This window comes from Salarias fasciatus, chromosome 11 (assembly GCF_902148845.1).
Source record: "Salarias fasciatus chromosome 11, fSalaFa1.1, whole genome shotgun sequence".
Lineage (NCBI taxonomy): Eukaryota > Metazoa > Chordata > Actinopteri > Blenniiformes > Blenniidae > Salarias > Salarias fasciatus.
Window position 1 is genome coordinate 33367054 of NC_043755.1, and position 17543 is coordinate 33384596.

The window sequence follows — 17543 nt, forward strand, 5'->3', positions numbered from 1 at the left end:
CTGCAGGTCCTCCTAAAGCACCGTCCTTCCTCCACCCATCAGGTGAGGCTTGACTGGTTCAAACTGGTTCTGCCTTCTGTAAACTCAATGGAACAGAGATAATAAACAAATTAAACCAATACTTCCTCTATGGGGTGACAAACGCTCCTTTGTCTCTGAAGCAATTTCCCTTTGAATTTGAGACAATAAAGGACGAGTCATACCGACTAACTCCTTTAGTTTATGATTCTGTTGAGTCACTGCTGCTAATGTTGCTTCATGTATTCCCCTCCCGAGTTTAAATGTCATGTATGGGTTATTTACGTTTTAACACTTTTGCTGCAGCACCAGTGGCCTGACAGGGACACAAATATAACTGAACTTAGATCAGTCAGCTTTCCTGCATCTGTTTCTAAAGAGAGGTTCAAAAACTGTGACCAAAAAGCAGCTTTGGTGAAGAGAGGAACAGCCGCAGCAACATTTATGCACATTTGCACTCATTTGTCAGGGTTTTTGCATTTTATGCACAAGCACATTTAAGTGCACAAAATGATACATAGAATCAGTCATTTCCAGTTATTTTCCAGGCATTCAGTCATTTACGCAAATTTTCCAGCTTATTACACATTTTCACAGGCGTGCAAATTCCCCCATAAATGTACACGTGAGTCGATTTAGCCACGCAAGATAAATTATTTACGTATTGATATTAGATTTGTACGAATGTACGCAGTTATTGCGTCATTACGCGCATGAACAAGTCCAATTCAGCACGTGCGGGTTTATTTACCAACTTAATGTTTTCTCATGACGGACAAATAAAGAAAGTAAATGTGCGCCATCCTCTGGTTGTCACAACAGTTTCCCCGGTCGGAAGAACCGGAGCTCTCAGCCCGCCTGTCAGCCCGGTATGTCGGCCGTGTGCGCGCCCAGCATCCGCCGCCTCCTCCAGGTCGTCTCTCCCGGGGTGACCGCCGCCATGCTCCGCAGCTACAGCCTGGACGTGTCCGCTCCGCTGCTCCGGACGCAGGGCTACGTGGACGGCCGCTGGGTGTCCGCAGCCTCGGTGTTCCCCGTCCTGGACCCGGCCACCGGGCAGGAGATCGCCCGGGTGGCGGACTGCGGCGCGGCGGAGGCCAAGCAGGCGGTGGACGCCGCGTACAAGGCGTTCCAGTCCTGGAAGCGCTCCACGGCCAAGGTAGGAGCCAGACTCCGTCAGAAAAACCCGGGATTTAACTTTAGATACCCTTTAATTCAGCGGAGATCAGCAGAGCGGATCGACTCGGTTTACCTGCTTCTCTGAATGAAGCCTGGCTTTAATTCGGCTCTCACAGAATTCGCCTGGAGACATGCACTTTGGAGGAAATTCAAGCTGCGTCTCACTGGTTTGAGCGTTTTATCTCCGATCCGAACTCCCTTCAGAAACTGGCAAATTTAAAGTTTACGCTGTGATAACAGAGGGAAGACGCTCTGCTCACATTCTCATTCAAACTCTTTTTAGAGGTTTCAGAAGTCGAACTTTATTACGGTTTGAACACTATTTGTTTTAACTCCACTACATTTACTACATTTTATGTTTCTGCCTAATAATAGTTTTTGTTTTTGACTTAAATATTAGTAAAAGAGAATTTGAGTCAATATTTTTGACGCATTAAGACTTTTTTTTTTACCTGAAATATTTGTAAATATTAAAGTTGTTGACATTTTGACATCAATAGTAAAGTCTGTTTTTTGACTTACATAATAGTAGTTATGTTTCTGAATTTTATTATAAGATATTTGAAATACAATTAGTTCTTGTCCAAAACAGGTTCAAACCAGTCCAAATTAGGTTAAAATGGTCCAAAAAGCAAACTGAAAACCAGTCTAAAACAGGTAAAACCATGTCACTGTATGTGTTTGTGTGTGTGTGTGTGTTTGTGTGTGTGTGTGTGTGTGTGTGTGTGTGTGTGTGTGTGTGTGTGTGTGTGTGTGTGTGTGTGTGTGTGTGTGTGTGTGTCTAGTATCAAGCCACTCTGAGATCCAGGATTCCTGTTGATGATCAACTGGAGTTAACCTTTAGTTGGACTGTCGGCTCTGAGATAATCTGCAGCTAATCTGTGCAGAGTTCTCAACAAAAAACAGTAGATTGTTCTGGAAACCAGTGGAGGAGTGTGGGTCTCAGTACAGAGGGGGCGGAGCATTCTCAAAGGGCCCTTATGACAATAATTTTACCATTCAAATACCTCATCCAACCATCAAACAACACACTAATGCTCAGTTTTATTGAGCCAAGCAAACCTATATGCCTCAGAAAGCAGAATAAAGTCACAAACTTGTTCTGGAGAACAAATACACACACACACACACACACACACACACACACACACACAGACAAATGCAGCCCAACAGGTGTCAATCTCAGTGTCTGCTGTCCATGGGGCTGAAAACTCAGATTAAAAAGTCTTCTTTGATACAGCGTAAATATAAAATGAAAACAGCTGGTCGAAAATTACACAATCTGTTCAGATAGACATAGACACAGCTATATTTTTGGAATTTACGTATATTAGAAAAAAAAATAGACTCGGCGGTCTCTTATAGTCGAGAGCAACACAAGGCACATTCAAATAGGCAGGTGTTTCAGACCACAGCATTCTGATAAAGATAATATTTTTGAAGGTTTCACTGACTCACCAATGGCTCCGAAGTTAGGTTTTGGGTAGTACCGCTAGCAGCTAGCATAGTACTTAGCATACTGTTTAAAGGGACTTAAGGCAAGATTTGTGAAAAACTACACATGCATTTCCAGTTTAGTCAATGCTAATGGGTCGTGAAGCATTAAAAACTAATATAACAGGCCAATCCATATATCTGTCTGTTGCCTTATACAGGCTGTGTGCCAAATAATTTGTTGCAGTTCGGGGTCCGAATTTCCCGTGCAATCGTGGGGATGTGACGTAAATTGACGCTGTATGCGCGTTGCCGAACAGGAAGAACATGGCCGCCGTGGACACGAACTCAAACACTGCATCCCTGGTGCAGTGCAATGAAGATGGAAAGTCTGTAAAAGCCTCAGCATGCTTCCCCGTCGCAGCGACGCCGTGTACGTAACACCCTACGCAGTGCCTACACGAGGGCTTGACACGCACTGGAAGTGTTTGTGCACGCTCCCGTGCCGCCTCGGCTGGTGGCTGCAGTTACCCACAGCGCCTATCGCGGCAGCACTGAGGTAAATTTTGTAGAGTTGCCTTAAGTCCCTTTAACTTCCCTCCAAAGAGTTCAGATCAAGTGCAAAAGAAAAAAAGTTGTTCATGCCGCACAGCCAATCAGCGCTGGCTTACAGCTCTGATGCATTCATGGACAGTCGTAATGTAAGAATTGGCAAATTGGAGCCCACAATCATATGCGTATACCATCTCGCACTGCACACTTTATTTTAACAATTTAATTCTACAATTCTACAATTTCATTTAGCAGACGCTTTTGTCCAAAGTGACGTACAACACAAGCAAGAATACAGACATAAGAAAGAAAGAAACCATTAGTAAATGCTTCAATTGCTTCAAGTGCGATTGGTCAAGGGAGTTACCATCAAGTTGCAGAAGAGGAGCCACTAACCCCCCCCCTTTTTTTTGTGTGTGTGTGTGTGTGTGTGTGTGTCAACTTAGTCAGTGGTACATTTTTTACAAATAAATGTGAACACATCACATGAAACGGGGCCCTATGACCTTGTGGGCCCTGGGGCGACCGCCCCCTTCCCCTCACTCTGGCTCCGCTACAGGTTCTGAGGAGAAGACTGGCTGCCGGTGACGCTGTGATGTGATTGGCTGCCGCGTGTCGATGCTGCTGGTGACGCTGTGATGTGATTGTCTGTCGTAGGAGCGCAGCATCCTGCTCAGGAAGTGGTTTGACCTCCTGACCCTGCACAAAGAAGACCTGGCCAGGCTGATCACCTTCGAATCGGTGAGTCCCGGCGAGCGGAGTCTGACTTCCTGTCCTGCTGCTGCCCCTGCTCCTGCTCTGTTTCCAGGGGAAACCCCTGAAGGAGTCTCTGGCTGAGGTCACCTACTCCGCCTCCTTCCTGGAGTGGTTCTCCGAGGAGGCCCGGCGGGTTTACGGAGACATCGTCCCGTCTCCCCTCAGAGACCGAAGGATCTTCCTGCTGAAGCAGCCGGTGGGCGTGGCCTCCATCATCACCCCGGTGAGCAGCCAATCACAGACGGCGCCGACATGAGAAAGAGTCGATGAAGAGAAACAGTGGAGGATTCAGAGTGAATGTAACCGAGAGAACAGTTCCTCTGTGAGAACAGAGAACAGGAGCTGATAGATTCACACAGAACAGGTTACAGAAACACAGCAGCCCCCTCCAGTGGACAGATCTGGAAACTGCAGTTTCTGTGTGTTCAGCCATCGTCTTCGAAGGTGTTGACGTACAACCACGAAACGCCGCAGTTTAGGTTAACACACACATACTCACACACACTCTGCCTGTCCTGTGTGTCAGTGGAACTTCCCCAGCGCCATGATCACCAGGAAGGTGGGAGCCGCTCTGGCCGCCGGCTGCACGGTGGTGGTGAAACCGGCCGAGGACACGCCGCTGTCCGCGCTCGCTCTGGCAGAGGTCAGTGAACGCATCACCGGGATCAGTCCGGGACCTGAGGGGGCTGAGGATAACCCGTGTGTGTGTGTGTGTGTGTGTGTGTGTGTGTGTTCGCCAGCTGGCGGAGCAGGCCGGCATCCCGGCGGGGGTCTTTAACGTTGTCCCCTGCTCCAGAGAGGAGACTCCGGCGGTGGGTCAGGTCCTCTGCACCGACCCCCTGGTGGCCAAAATCTCCTTCACCGGCTCCACCGCCACCGGGAAGGTGAGTCACTGTGAGGGGGCGGGGCTTAGGGGCCTGCAACCAGCCTCCGGGGGGCGTTTGGATCAGTCTGTAAGGTCTGTACTTGAGCTGACATCTGCTTGGTTCCTCTCAGGTGTTGCTAAAAATGGCCGCTGACACAGTGAAGAAGGTTTCCATGGAGCTGGGAGGCCACGCCCCCTTTATCGTGTTTGACAGTGCCGATGTGGACCGGGCGGTCAGCGGAGCCATGGCGTCCAAGTTCAGGAACTCTGGACAGGTGGGATGAGATACACAAACACACACACACACACACACACACACACACAGCTGGGATGAGGAGGGGCGTGGTCAGAGGGCATGTTTCTATAGGACCGCTCTGATGTCACTTCCTGTTGCAGACCTGCGTGTGCTCGAACCGCTTCCTGGTCCAGAGCGGGATCTACGACCGCTTCGTGGAAAAACTGGGACGAGCGATGGACGCCGAGCTCCGCATGGGCCACGGCTCGGACCCCCAAACCACCCAGGGGCCGCTCATCAACCAGCGCGCCGCAGACAAGGTGGGCGGGGCCTCTGTGGGAGTAACTGACCTCACAGTGACCAGTGAGGAGCTGAACCACAGACTCTGGTCCCTCAGGTTGAGCAGCAGGTGTCGGACGCCGTGTCCCGGGGAGCCTCGGTTCTGCGGGGCGGGAAGCGTCTCCACGGCTCCTTCATGGAACCGACGCTGCTGGTGGACGTCAGCACCGACATGCTGTGTACGAAGGAGGAGACGTTCGGCCCGCTGGTTCCCGTCCTCAGGTCGGTACCGGGGGACGCTCGGAGACCGTCCGTCTGAGCAGAGGACCGTCCACCAATCACAGCTTCTCCTTCTGATCACAGATTCAGCACCGAGGAGGAAGCTCTGGCCATAGCGAACGCTTCCAACGTGGGGCTGGCAGGTGAACAAGTCTGCGTCCAACATCATCCAACCACATCCAACATCATGTAGCATCATCTCACTTCATTCCAATAGTGATTCTATATTTCTGTATTATCACACAGTAAACACAGTGTCAACCCACACGGACCTGAAAGGTGCAATAAGCAAGAAATTTACTATAAATTAATTAGTGCTGTCAGTTTTAATCGCATTGATCGCAATTAATCGTGATTAATTCATGAAGAGCTGTCAACAGTTAATTTTTTTAAAGTTGAGATTAATCACAATGAAGAATCTAATCCTCATAAATCAGTCCCAACGTCAGGAAGAAGACTATTATCCTCTAGTTCTTTTCTTTGACCCAATTGGCAGACCTCAATGGATTAATCGCGATTAAAACTGACAGCACTAAAATTAATTAAAATTCCCTTTTATTGAAGAAACACTCCCGGGAAACAATCTCTCGTCTCCATCAACAAAGTCTTGGTCAAGTTTTTTCCTTTCAAATTGTTAGGTTTGGGCTGGAATAACGTTGGTGGGCAGGGCTAACTCGTCACTACTTCCTGGTTCATGAGCCAATCATGAGAGAGTTCCCGGGGTTGCCAAACAAGCAGCGCAGCGTTCCGTATTTTATGCCTGGACTTATGCGACACGTTGCTTATTGCACCTTTACTCCTGGGAACGTCTGACCTGCACAGGTGAAGCCTGTGTGGCGTCACGGAGGTGGGCGGAGCCTAACGCCCCGGCGCTGTCCTCTGCCTCCAGGTTACGTCTACTCGCAGGACGTGAGTCAGATCTGGCGCGTGTCGGAGCGGCTGGAGGTGGGGATCGTCGGGGTGAACGAGGGCCTGCTCTCCACCCCCGAGGCCTCCTTCGGGGGGGTCAAGGAGTCCGGTCTGGGCTCCGAGGGCTCCAGGTACGGCATCAACGAGTACCTGGAGCTCAAATACATGTGCTTAGGAAACCTGGAGCCGTAAGCCACGGCCAACGCCGCAGACACAGGAAGTGTCTTCAGATCGCACGCTGATCAGCTGATGAGTTCCTGAAGAACTCAAACTAATGAAATTATTTTGTTTACGGTTTGAAACTGACTGGAGTTTGTAGTTTTCTGTCTTCAGTGGAAGAAACGTTCAGATTCTTGGTTTTCTCCACAAACTGCTTCAAGCGGCACGAATCCCTTCAGTCTGTTTCAGAAATGAGATTTCTAACAAGTTTGAACGCTGACCTGAAATGTTTTTCATCTTCCTGGATTTAACTTTTTGAGATGACCTTTTCTTTCATTTTTTTTCTGATTAATATATTAAATTTCACATAAACAGGTTACAGTACTGAACATTTTTACTGCAGTCTTTCTTTCAGTTGCTTCTTGACTGTGTGATGCAGCTCAGTTCAAAAGTAACTGAGTATCTTGGCGGGATGGAGCTAACCGGTTAGCATGCCGACTACAGCTAAACAGTTAGCATGCTAACTACAGCAGACAGACCTCACACATGTCAGTGTTGTGGATTAGAAAAAGAAAGATCACACACTGGAAGAACTATTTTTTATTGATTTTTTTTTCAACATTTTGCAGAGAAGCCACAGAGCTGTGATGTTCAGTCAGACAGTTATTTTCGAGGAGAAATGATCCAGAAAAGTTACGATTCCATCGCAGACCGGCCGCTAACACGCCTGATAGCATGAAACGCTACACGTCCATCAGAAGCGACCTTTTACCCCTGGTTGAGTGGAGTCCTGCTCACTGTGTCCTTTTGCTTCACGGCCCCATTTACAGGTTTGCAGGTGAAAACACCGTTTCAGAAACACTTGGCGTGCACACAGCAACATGTGGAAACAATGTCTGTTCTGAAAACAATGTAGTTTTCATGTTGGGCTGTTTTTTTTGATTTTATGAATGAAACCACACTCATCCCCCAGAGAACAAGACGTCAGAACTATGAAGAACAGGGAGAACCCAGCTGGTTTCAGTGTAAACGGGGCCTCAGTCTCTCGGTGCGTTCACAGGTAATGGGAAAATGGGAAAAGTTCAAATTGGAACACGATCAAACTGGGAACTTCCCACTTTAGCAGTTCCAAGAAGCTGAAGTTCCATCGTTCCACCTCCTCAGTGAGAAATTATGTTCTTTGTAATAAAACGGCTAAAGAGAAAATGGCCTAGCTTACAGAGCTTGCAAGCTAGCGAGCAAGAACATCAGTTTTCTGCGTGTAGAACCAATATCTGATGATATTTTTGTCGTCAAAAGCATCGTTTGATTGTTCGGTCTTGACGCCTGGAAATGTTCCGGGTTCCTGGCGACATGGGCGAATGGTTTGTGCTAAGCTAGGCTAATGGCGGCATGTTGATGCAGCTGATGGCAGCAGCGGGTCAGGTGGCGGTCGCTCGTCTCCACCGCGGTCACGTGTCCGTCCGGCCCTCAGACCGGACGTCTTACCGGCCTCACCGCGCAGGAATCCTGAGTCAACGGGGTCCGAGTCCTCCACGGGCCGCCGTGCGTCAGCCGAAGGCGTTCCCGTTGCGGGCAGCCTGAGCGGCCCGGCTCTTGGAGCGGGGCGGCGGCCGGTCCCGGCTGAAGACGCCGTCCTGGTCGCTGTCCAGCTCCGACTCGGACATCATGAGGCAGGAGTTGTGCTCGGTGCTGCGATGCTTGATGCCTGCAGAGGGAAGGAACCTGAGAATCCTGCAGAACCAGAATCGCTCAAACCGACCAGGAACTTCAGGGAGCTTCCCAGAACACAGAGCTTTACTTCACTGTTTTCATTTTCTTTTTCATTTTGCAAGAACTTTTTGAGAAATCTGGAACCTTTCCAGAGGAACATGAGGCGAACAGAAGCGACTCACTGAATTTGGGCCGGAGCTCCACTTTCTCCTGCTCGTCCATGTTGTCCAGGATGGTGTATTTGGTTTTCCTCCTGCCTTTGGCTTGCCTCCTCCTGAACACACACACACACATTGATGATGATGATGAAGATGAGGAGGGGCGGAGCTGTCGGCGCTCTGACCTCTTGCAGCAGCAGATGAACGTCCAGCCAAGCGACAGGATGAAGACCACCATGACGAAGCTGCTCAGGATGACGTACAGGACCCGCCACTCTGCCGGAGAGACCGCCATTAGCTTCCCACGCACCGTTAGCGGTACGCTAACATGCTAGCACAGCATGTCGACGGATACTTTTCACAGTTACTCCATTACTTCCCCGAACAGCAGGCGGGCTGACAGACCGGTGGGGATCCTGGCCCCGATGCCATCCCTGCTGAGGTGTACAAGACAGGTGGCGAAGATTCGTAACCAACTGACAAGCCTGTTTCTGACCATGTGGAACCAGGAGCAACTGCCACAAGAATTCAAGGACGCCACAATCGTTCACATCTACAAGCGCAAAGGAAATCGCCAGTCCTGTGACAACCACCGAGGAATATCCCTTCTCTCCGTAGCAGGCAAGATCCTGGCCCGCGTCCTCCTCAACCGCTTGCTAGATCACCTGGAGCAAGGTCTCCTCCCTGAAAGTCAATGCGGCTTCCGCGCAGGTCGAGGCACCACCGACATGATCTTTGCTGCCTGCCAACTCCAGGAGAAATGCATGGAACAGCTCCGGGACCTCTTCGTCGACTTGACCAAGGCTTTCGACACAGTCAGTCGGGACGGACTCTGGAGGGTTATGGAAAAATTTGGCTGCCCAACCACCTTCATAGCCATAGTCCGCCAATTCCATGATGGCATGACGGCCTGTGTTCTGGATGACGGTGAACCATCCAATGCCTTCCCAGTGACCAACGGTGTCAGACAGGGTTGTGTTCTGGCCCCGACACCGTTTAGCATGGTGTTTTTGGCAATGCTGACTGATGCCTTCAGAGACTACAAGCCTGGCATCAACATCAGGTACAGGTCTGACGGGAAGCTGTTCAACCTGAGGAGACTGCAGGCCATCACGAAGGTGAAGGAGACTGTTCTTAGAGAATTCCTCTTCGCGGACGACTGTGCCCTTAATGCCAGTGATGAGTATGAAATGCAAGCCGAGATGGACATCTTTTCGGCAGCCTGCAGCAATTCTGGCCTTACCATCAGCACCAAGAAAACTGAGGTGATGTTTCAGCCAGCTCCAGGAAACCAATACCACGAACCACAGATTTTAGTGAACAGACAGACTCTCCAGGCAGCTGAAACCTTCACCTACCTCGGCAGCACCCTCTCACACAGCCACCACTGATGCCGAGATTAACAACAGAATCTCCATGGCAAGCAGCGCATTTGGGAGACTGAGTGAGAAAGTCTGGGAGAGGAGGACAATCAGCCTTAAGACCAAAATGAAAGTCTACCGAGCAGTCATCCTCACCACCCTACTCTACGGCTCGGAAACCTGGACTGTGTACAGGCGACATGAAAAACAGCTCAATCGCTTTCATCTCAGATGCCTCAGAAACCTCCTCCACATCTGCTGGCAGGACAAAGTCCCCAACAGGGAGGTCCTGAAGCAGGCAAACCTCCCCAGCATCACCACCACCATGCGCAAGGCCCAACTCAGGTGGGCTGGCCACGTTACCCGAACGCCAGACCACCGCATTCCTAAGCAGCTCCTCAAGGGTAAACGCACAGTTGGGGGGCAGAGAAAACGGTACAAGAACAGCCTCAAGGTCTCGCTAAAAGACTTCAACATCAGCACTGATTCCTGGGAATCACTTGCATCCGACAATCCCGGCTGGCGCCAACTTATCAGCAAAGGAGCCAATGCAACAGTGGAGCGACACCAGTACCAACAGCAAAGCGCCTACCCACTACTGTCCGACCTGTGGGCGAGGCTTCCTTGCTCGGATCGGCCTCATCAGCCACCTCCGGACACATCGCCAGCAGCTCCATCTCATAACAGATGTCATGGTCATCTTCGATTACGAAGGACGAACATATACATACCCTAGAGTTCGCTAATGCTAACAATTAACCAAAAACATCAAAAACCTGGTTACCACAGTTACTCTCTCCGTCGCCGAGGTAACGGCGGATCAGGTTCTCGGTCCAGAAGGGGTCGCAGGTGCACTGCTTGCTGATTGGATCACACTGGCCCCGCCCCGAACAGTGGAGCAGACACACTGAAGAACATGTTATGGCCTGTTAGCATTAGCATTTTCGAGAGCATCACATCAAAGAAAACTTTTTAACACAGAGATAAAGTTTCTTTTACACGTGTTCTGTGAGCCTGAGGGAAAAGTTGAGAGGAGAAAACTCACGGACGGTGTCGACTCTCAGGACCCGGAACAGCAGGTAGTCGCTCTTCTCTCTCAGCAGCTGCTTCCTCAACACGTTCACCAGCAGCGAGCTGGACAGGGGCCCCGAGGGGCCCCGCACTGAGAACCGCAGCACCGTGCTGCGTGCATGCACACACACACACGCACAAACACACACACACACACACGCACACGCACACACACACACGCACAAAGACAGACACACACAAACAAAGGGAATCTAACAACTAGTTTTTCATATCTGTACACTCTGTGAGTGACCCGTTCAACTACTCACTCTGTAAACTTGCATTCTTAGTATAAATTATTAGTTACCTGGTGATCTGGCCTTTAGGCTAGTGATCTTGTAAACCAGTGGTTCCACCTTGAAACCAGTCAGTGAACCTCTGAACAAGCAAGTGACCCTGTAAACTAGTTAATGATTCAACCAACAATTTAATGACCTTATGAACCAGTCCATTACTCACTAATTGACCATTTAAACCAGTCAGTGACCTTAAAGAGTGGTTGTTCATGCACAGAGTGACCTTATAAACTGGCTGGTTACCTGCTGAGTGAAACAGGACACGAGTGACCTGGTGGGTGAAGCTATAAACTAGTTAGTGACCCAATAATTGACCAGCTAAACTGCTTTGTGACATTAAAGGGGTTGTATCATGTAAAATTCACTTATTGTATGTTTTAAACTTGTTATATAGTTATGTACTCACCAAAAACACCCCCAAAGCGTTTTTTTCCTTCGTGCCTGTGTGTTTGAGGCCCCCCCCTCCCCCCGGCCCTCCGCACTGTTTGTAACTCCGATTACGGAGATAAACTTTAACCATCGTCTGAAAGCAACAATCAAGCAAGAGTCTGAAGGGTCTGCGCTTGGTGAGTCTCTAACAGGAAAAGACGTTTTCGCGTGTCTTTGTGTGTAGAGAGGCTAGAGCTAAAGAGCTAAAGCTAGCCAGCGTATTTGTTTTGAAGCTCTGATTGGCTGAAGTACGCTGTCAGTCAAAGTCCACAGGGGGAGAGGCGGGATTTTCAGTGAACCAGAGCGTTTTCTCTTCCGGGTTTCAGAATTAGCCCCAGAAAATCTTTTATTTCACACAAAATGACTTTTCCTTAGCGCCAAAAATAAACTATAACCACGTATATGCCAACTATAGGGTTCGGACGAGCTAAAAAAGCAGGATACAGCCCCTTTAAAAAATAGTTATTCATCCACAGAGTGACCTTTTAAGTAGTTGGTTACCCACCGGTGACTGAAGTCATAAACTAGTTAGTGACCTGAGAAAAACCAGTGTCCTGGTGAGTGAAGTCAAACTGTGACCCTGTTAAACCCGCTCGTCCCCGGGTGGGCGGAGCAGTGACCCGGCGGCTGGTGGGCGGTACCTGAGGTGCGAGTGTCCCTGCAGCGCTCGGACCTGGACGTCGCTGTCGAGGACGTGGAGCAGGGCGGCGAGCTGCCGGACCACCGTGTCCCTCTGAGCCAGGCTGACCTGAGACACCGACACCAGCATCTCCAGCTCCACCTGCTGGCCGCCCCCGGGCTCTGCGGCAAACACACACACACACACACACACATGTGGGACTGACCGGCGGACACGTGGGCGGCGGTGGGAGGGTTGACGCCCCGGCCCCTCGGCCCCACCTGGCCGCACCTCCACGGTGGCGGTGGCGGTGCTGGAGCGGCCCCGGGCGTCGCTGACCCGCAGTTGGAACAGGTAGGTTCCCTCCACCAGGTTGGCCAGGTAGAGCCAGGCCTGAGACTCCGAGCCGTACAGCACGTCCTGCAGAGCCGAGTGATCAGGGACTGGAATCCATCTGATCACTTCCGTGATCAATTACAGTATGAAACTATTGATAACCGCCTAATCCAGTCTGATTCACCACAAAACACACACACACACACACACACACACACACACACACACACACACACACACACACACACACACACTCCTGTTTCTTTGTGGAGCACTGGAATGTTTGTGTGTTCGGACCCCGGCTGCTGGACTCTGGCGGTCTCGGGTCCACAGGTAGTGGACCAGGTCCTGGTCCCCGTCACTCACAGAGCCTCTGAGGACCAGGGAGTTGTTGGGCAGCGTTAAAGTGTGGCTGCCGCTGGCGTGAGCCACCGGAGGGGGGGTCCGGACTGCAGGGGGGAGAAAGAGAGGAGGAAGTTCACACTTTGGAGTTTTTCTGAGAGATCTGGACTAAAACTGGTCTGAAACCAGTCTGAACAGGACTAAAACTAACCTGAAACCAGTGTGAACTGGACCAAAACAGGTCTGAAGCCAGTCTGAACAGGACTGAAACGGGTCTCAAACCAGTCTGAACTGGACTGAAACTGGTCTCAAACCAGTCTGAACTGGACTGAAACTGGTCTCAAACCAGTCTGAACTGGACTGAAACTGGTCTCAAACCAGTCTGAACTGGACTGAAACTGGTCTCAAACCAGTCTGAACTGGACCTAAACGGGTCTGAAACCAGTCCTAACTGGTCTTAACGTGGTCTAAGCCCCTCCTACCTTCCTGGACCTTGATGATGATGGTGGCGCTGTCTGTCACCCCCTGCTGGTCGGACACCGTCAGCCTGAAGACGTACCGCCCGGCCCGGAGACCGGTCGCCATGGCGACAGCCCGGTCGGCGTCCTGAAGCTGTACGCCTGGAGGAGCGCTGTGAACACAGGAGGAAGGCTCAGTCGTCAGGGTGAAGATGATAAGCGCACCCTCACGGAGCCCCGCCCCCACCTCTCCGCCTCCCACAGGAAGCTGCTGCCGCTGCTACCGCTGCCGTCCAGCGTCACGCTGCCCACCGGCAGGAACACGACCCGGTCTGGACCCACCACGGCCACCGGACCACGGCTTGACCCTCCCATCTCTGAAAAATTTTTGAGTTATTATTTACAGTGAAGTAAATGAGTTACAACCAGGAAGTAACTGGACTTCACTTTATCCAAAACACCATGAGAAAAATCCAAAGATATTTTTTTTGCCGATGTGGAAACAGGAAGTTTGTGAAGATGTAACACTGAAGCTCACTCACGTACCAGACTCAGCGGTGGAGACAGCAGCAGGCATGGTGGGAGCTGAGGAGGAGGAGCAGGAGGTGGTGGAGGAGGAGGAGGAGGAAGAGGAGGAGGAAGAGGAGGAGGAGGAGGAAGAGGAGGAGAAGGAGGAGGAGGAGGAGGAGCCGTCAGTAGCCGGGCCCTCTTCAGTCTGGAGGACGTTAACAGTGGACGTCGGAGCTGAAGCGATGAAGAGGAGAGGAGGTGACTCTACTTACTGAACACACAAAGACATAGTTTGGAATAAACAGTCGAGTCAATGACGCGGATGTTTTGTGTTTCCAGCTCTGTTCCTCTAAAGAACGATTACCAGTGCTCTTTCTCTTTCCTCTGACTTCCAGCAGCTCTGGTTTTTTGGTTTTCAATACTACTACTAGTTATCCAAAAGATAGAAAGAAAGACAGAATACCTGCAGATCAAATTAACTAGTTACTTGTTGAAGTAATGTGCTGCTTCAGTCTGGATGAAGCTGCAGAAACGAGGCTGCACACAGCAGGGGGCGCTGCACAGCTCACTTGTTGCATACCTGTGGTGTGTTCATGGACCTCTGTAATGTTGAGGATCCCTGTGGTGTGTTCGAGGACCTTGGCAACTTTGAGGTTCCCTGTAGGAGGAGTCACCACTGAAGGTTCAGATGTCAGGGGCCAAACTGTAGGAGCAAAACAGTCAGATTCAGCTTCTTTGTCTGTGTTTGAGATAGCCGCTGCTAATGCTACAAACCTGCTGCTAATGCTACAAACATACTGCTAATGCTACAAACCTGCTGCTAATGCTACAAACATACTGCTAATGCTACAAACCTGCAGCTAATGCTACAAACATACTGCTAATGCTACAAACCTGCTGCTAATGCTAAAAACATGCGTCTGTGCTAAAACTGTAATAATGCTAAGCTATGTCTGCTGATGTTCTGCTGAAGCTGTCTGAGGTTCTGAACCGTCCATGCTGAGCACAACCTGGACTGGTGGTGGCGCCGACGGGCTGAAGGACTGATGCTGCTGCGGAGTCCACCTCTGGTGTCGGCGATCCAGGAACCGGACTGTTCTGTGAGTTCTAAGAAGAAGAACCGAGAGAAGGATCTCCATGACAACCAGCAGCTCGGCTCCATTATGAAAATAAGACAATATGAAGAATCCGCCACGTTCCACTGAGCTCACCACTGTCCTACAGATCGGACCAGGAAGACCGCCTGAAACCTGGTCTGACATCAACTCTGAACCTAGTCTGATACCAGGTCTGACACCACCTTCCAAACCAGACCTGAAACCAGGTTTGAAATGGGGCCTGAGGAGGGTGTGAAACCAGTTGTGTGACCAGGTGTCAGTCCAGGTCTGTCCTGACTGGGTCCCTGTCCTGCTGGCCCTGCTGGTCCTGCTGGTCCTCCTGGTCCTGCTGGTCCTCCTGGTTCTCCAGTGAGCAGCGGATTAGAGTCAGAACTGAACGTTGACTCACCGTTTCATGGAGTGGGCTCCCGGTCGGGCTCCCAGTCCAGTTCACGCTTGACTCTGGGGACCCACTTGTCACGGCGATGTTCCTCTCAGCCCCGCCCCCTGCCTCTGATTGGTTGAGGTTGTCTCCCACCCTCAGAGGTGGTTCCTCAGTCTCTGACCTGGTCTTCTCCTCCTGACTCTCCTCTGAGTATTCGGCGTCCAGCATCCCGAGGTCCTTCAGGGCCTCCAGGTCTCCTGGGGCCTCAGAGGAGCGGGACAGAGGCCCCCAGCGGCCGCCGTACGGCTCTCCTCTCACCAGGGACTGCAGCACCAGAGTCTGAGGCGAGGCCCGGCGCAGGAAGGCCAGGACGGAGTCGGCGCCGCGGCGCTGGCGGGGGCGGCAGTCGTCCCCCCGCTGGCAGCTCAGGACGTAGCAGCGTCCCTCGAACAGCCAGGCCAGCTCGTAGCCCGGCAGCTCGCAGCACGCCGCCACGCACTGCGGCAGCGTGCCGGCGCCCGGGACACGCAGGATCCCACTGCTGTCCACCGCCGGGGACACCACCGCCTCGGAGAAGGTCGCCCCCTGCCAGCACTGAGACGCCACTGCAGCTGAGACAAAGAGGACAGGTGAATGACGGTCGGTGTTTTCAGTGGTGTCTTTCTCAGTTGTGGCAATTTTCTTATTTTTTTGTCTTTTAGTTGTTTCAAGTTTTTGTCATTTTCCAAATTCTTTTGCAGTGTTTTGGGTGTTTGTTTACATTTGTTGTGGTGATGTTGTGTCCGATTAATATGTGGTTTTTGGATTTATTCAAGTATATCTGGTGTGTGTGTGTGTGTGTGTAGTGTTTTACCTTCCAGCCTCAGCAGTAGCAGCAGCAGGCTCGTTTCCCTCCACATGGTGTGTATTCTGCCGTCTGGAACAGAAACAGCTTCAGCTCCTGCGTCCCGGTCCCCGTTTCAGCACCACGCAGGCGGACAGCGCCACCGGAGCCCCGCCCAGCTGCACCGCAACACCGACACGCAAAACACGCGCACCTCCGCCTCGTTTATCTCATTAATTTCACTAATATCACCAGAAAAAAAAAAACACATTTGCCGCAGACTGAACTGTCTGTCAGAGGAAAGACATCAAATCTCAGAGTAAACGGGACGCTCACAAGCTGCACCGACGTCAACAGCCTATGATACGAAGTTCGTTTAAAAATCCGTCAATTTAAGATTTCTTCACGTGTGGCTGGTGATTTATGAGAGGAATATATCTAATCACAACACCTACTGTACGCCAATAACCCACGCTTTACATCGGCATTAGTGTCTCTTCCTAAATAACAACACCTTTTGGTGATCTGAGGCTAGTCATCTGCGCTACCTGCATATTATATTATTAGCACTCAAATTTCACAGTGACACATAAAAACGAGCCATAAATCTTCCCGAAAAGAGGCGCACATGAATAAAGTCCTCCCTGGATCGATTTACCTGGGTTCCGAAGCTGAAATGTGAGGAAAACGCCAAATGAAATGATTTGTGAATGGGGTTTTGCGCCGCTGTCGTAGGCTGACAGTGCAGATTAGACCGAGGATGTGACATCTGTGGACAACTCCGCCATTTTTAACCCTTTAACCACGCCGGCGGCAATAAAAAACATTCATGGATCGGTTCAGATGTTTCAGCGCCTGGACGTTACCACCGGGGCTCACCTGGTGGAGGTCGGCTTTCCCGGTTCTCCCAGCCGGGCTCCTCACTGGTTCTCCCGGGCTGGCACGGTCGGTCCTACAGGTGACATGCTGGAGAAACCGGGAGCTTCCACCGGAGACGAGATGGAAACCCGAGCATCCCTAAAGCCAGTCGAAAAATCCCGAGTATCCTTAAAGCCAGTCGAAAACACCCGAGCATCCCTGTAGCCAGCCGAGAAAACCCGAATATCCCTCCATGCAGCCGAAAAGAGCCGAAGATCTGACAGCCTGCCGAGAAAACCCGAGTATCCCTCCATGCAGCCGAAAAGAGCCGAAGATCTGACAGCCAGCCGAGAAAACCCGAGTATCCCTCCATGCAGCCGAAAAGAGCCGAAGATCTGACAGCCAGCCGAGAAAACCCGAAC

General features: G+C 50.9%; 2 protein-coding genes across 2 annotated transcripts in view; one reads left to right on the forward strand and one right to left on the reverse strand.

The window, feature by feature from the left end:
• Positions 1 to 17244, reverse strand: part of kiaa0319 (KIAA0319 ortholog) — an 18926-nt gene extending 1682 nt beyond the window's left edge. The window contains exons 1-16 of the mRNA XM_030103496.1: positions 17143 to 17244; positions 16294 to 16355; positions 15530 to 16051; positions 14539 to 14616; positions 13995 to 14033; positions 13696 to 13825; positions 13473 to 13621; positions 12946 to 13097; positions 12594 to 12732; positions 12335 to 12494; positions 10943 to 11079; positions 10682 to 10804; positions 8722 to 8812; positions 8561 to 8652; positions 8185 to 8373; positions 3105 to 3109 (exon numbers count right to left, since the gene is read on the reverse strand). Coding sequence (XP_029959356.1) covers positions 8216 to 8373; positions 8561 to 8652; positions 8722 to 8812; positions 10682 to 10804; positions 10943 to 11079; positions 12335 to 12494; positions 12594 to 12732; positions 12946 to 13097; positions 13473 to 13621; positions 13696 to 13825; positions 13995 to 14033; positions 14539 to 14616; positions 15530 to 16051; positions 16294 to 16339 — 2016 coding nt within the window. The 5' untranslated portion in view covers positions 16340 to 16355; positions 17143 to 17244 and the 3' untranslated portion in view covers positions 3105 to 3109; positions 8185 to 8215. The remainder of the gene's footprint in view (positions 1 to 3104; positions 3110 to 8184; positions 8374 to 8560; positions 8653 to 8721; positions 8813 to 10681; positions 10805 to 10942; positions 11080 to 12334; positions 12495 to 12593; positions 12733 to 12945; positions 13098 to 13472; positions 13622 to 13695; positions 13826 to 13994; positions 14034 to 14538; positions 14617 to 15529; positions 16052 to 16293; positions 16356 to 17142) is intronic.
• LOC115396171 (succinate-semialdehyde dehydrogenase, mitochondrial-like) lies at positions 854 to 7003 on the forward strand. Its single transcript, XM_030101884.1, has 10 exons — positions 854 to 1177; positions 3841 to 3924; positions 3992 to 4162; positions 4466 to 4582; positions 4680 to 4823; positions 4936 to 5079; positions 5201 to 5359; positions 5437 to 5600; positions 5682 to 5740; positions 6487 to 7003. The coding sequence occupies exons 1-10, from the start codon at positions 890 to 892 to the stop codon at positions 6696 to 6698; spliced, it is 1542 nt and encodes a 513-aa protein (XP_029957744.1). The 5' UTR covers positions 854 to 889; the 3' UTR covers positions 6699 to 7003.
• Positions 17245 to 17543: the final 299 nt, after the last annotated feature.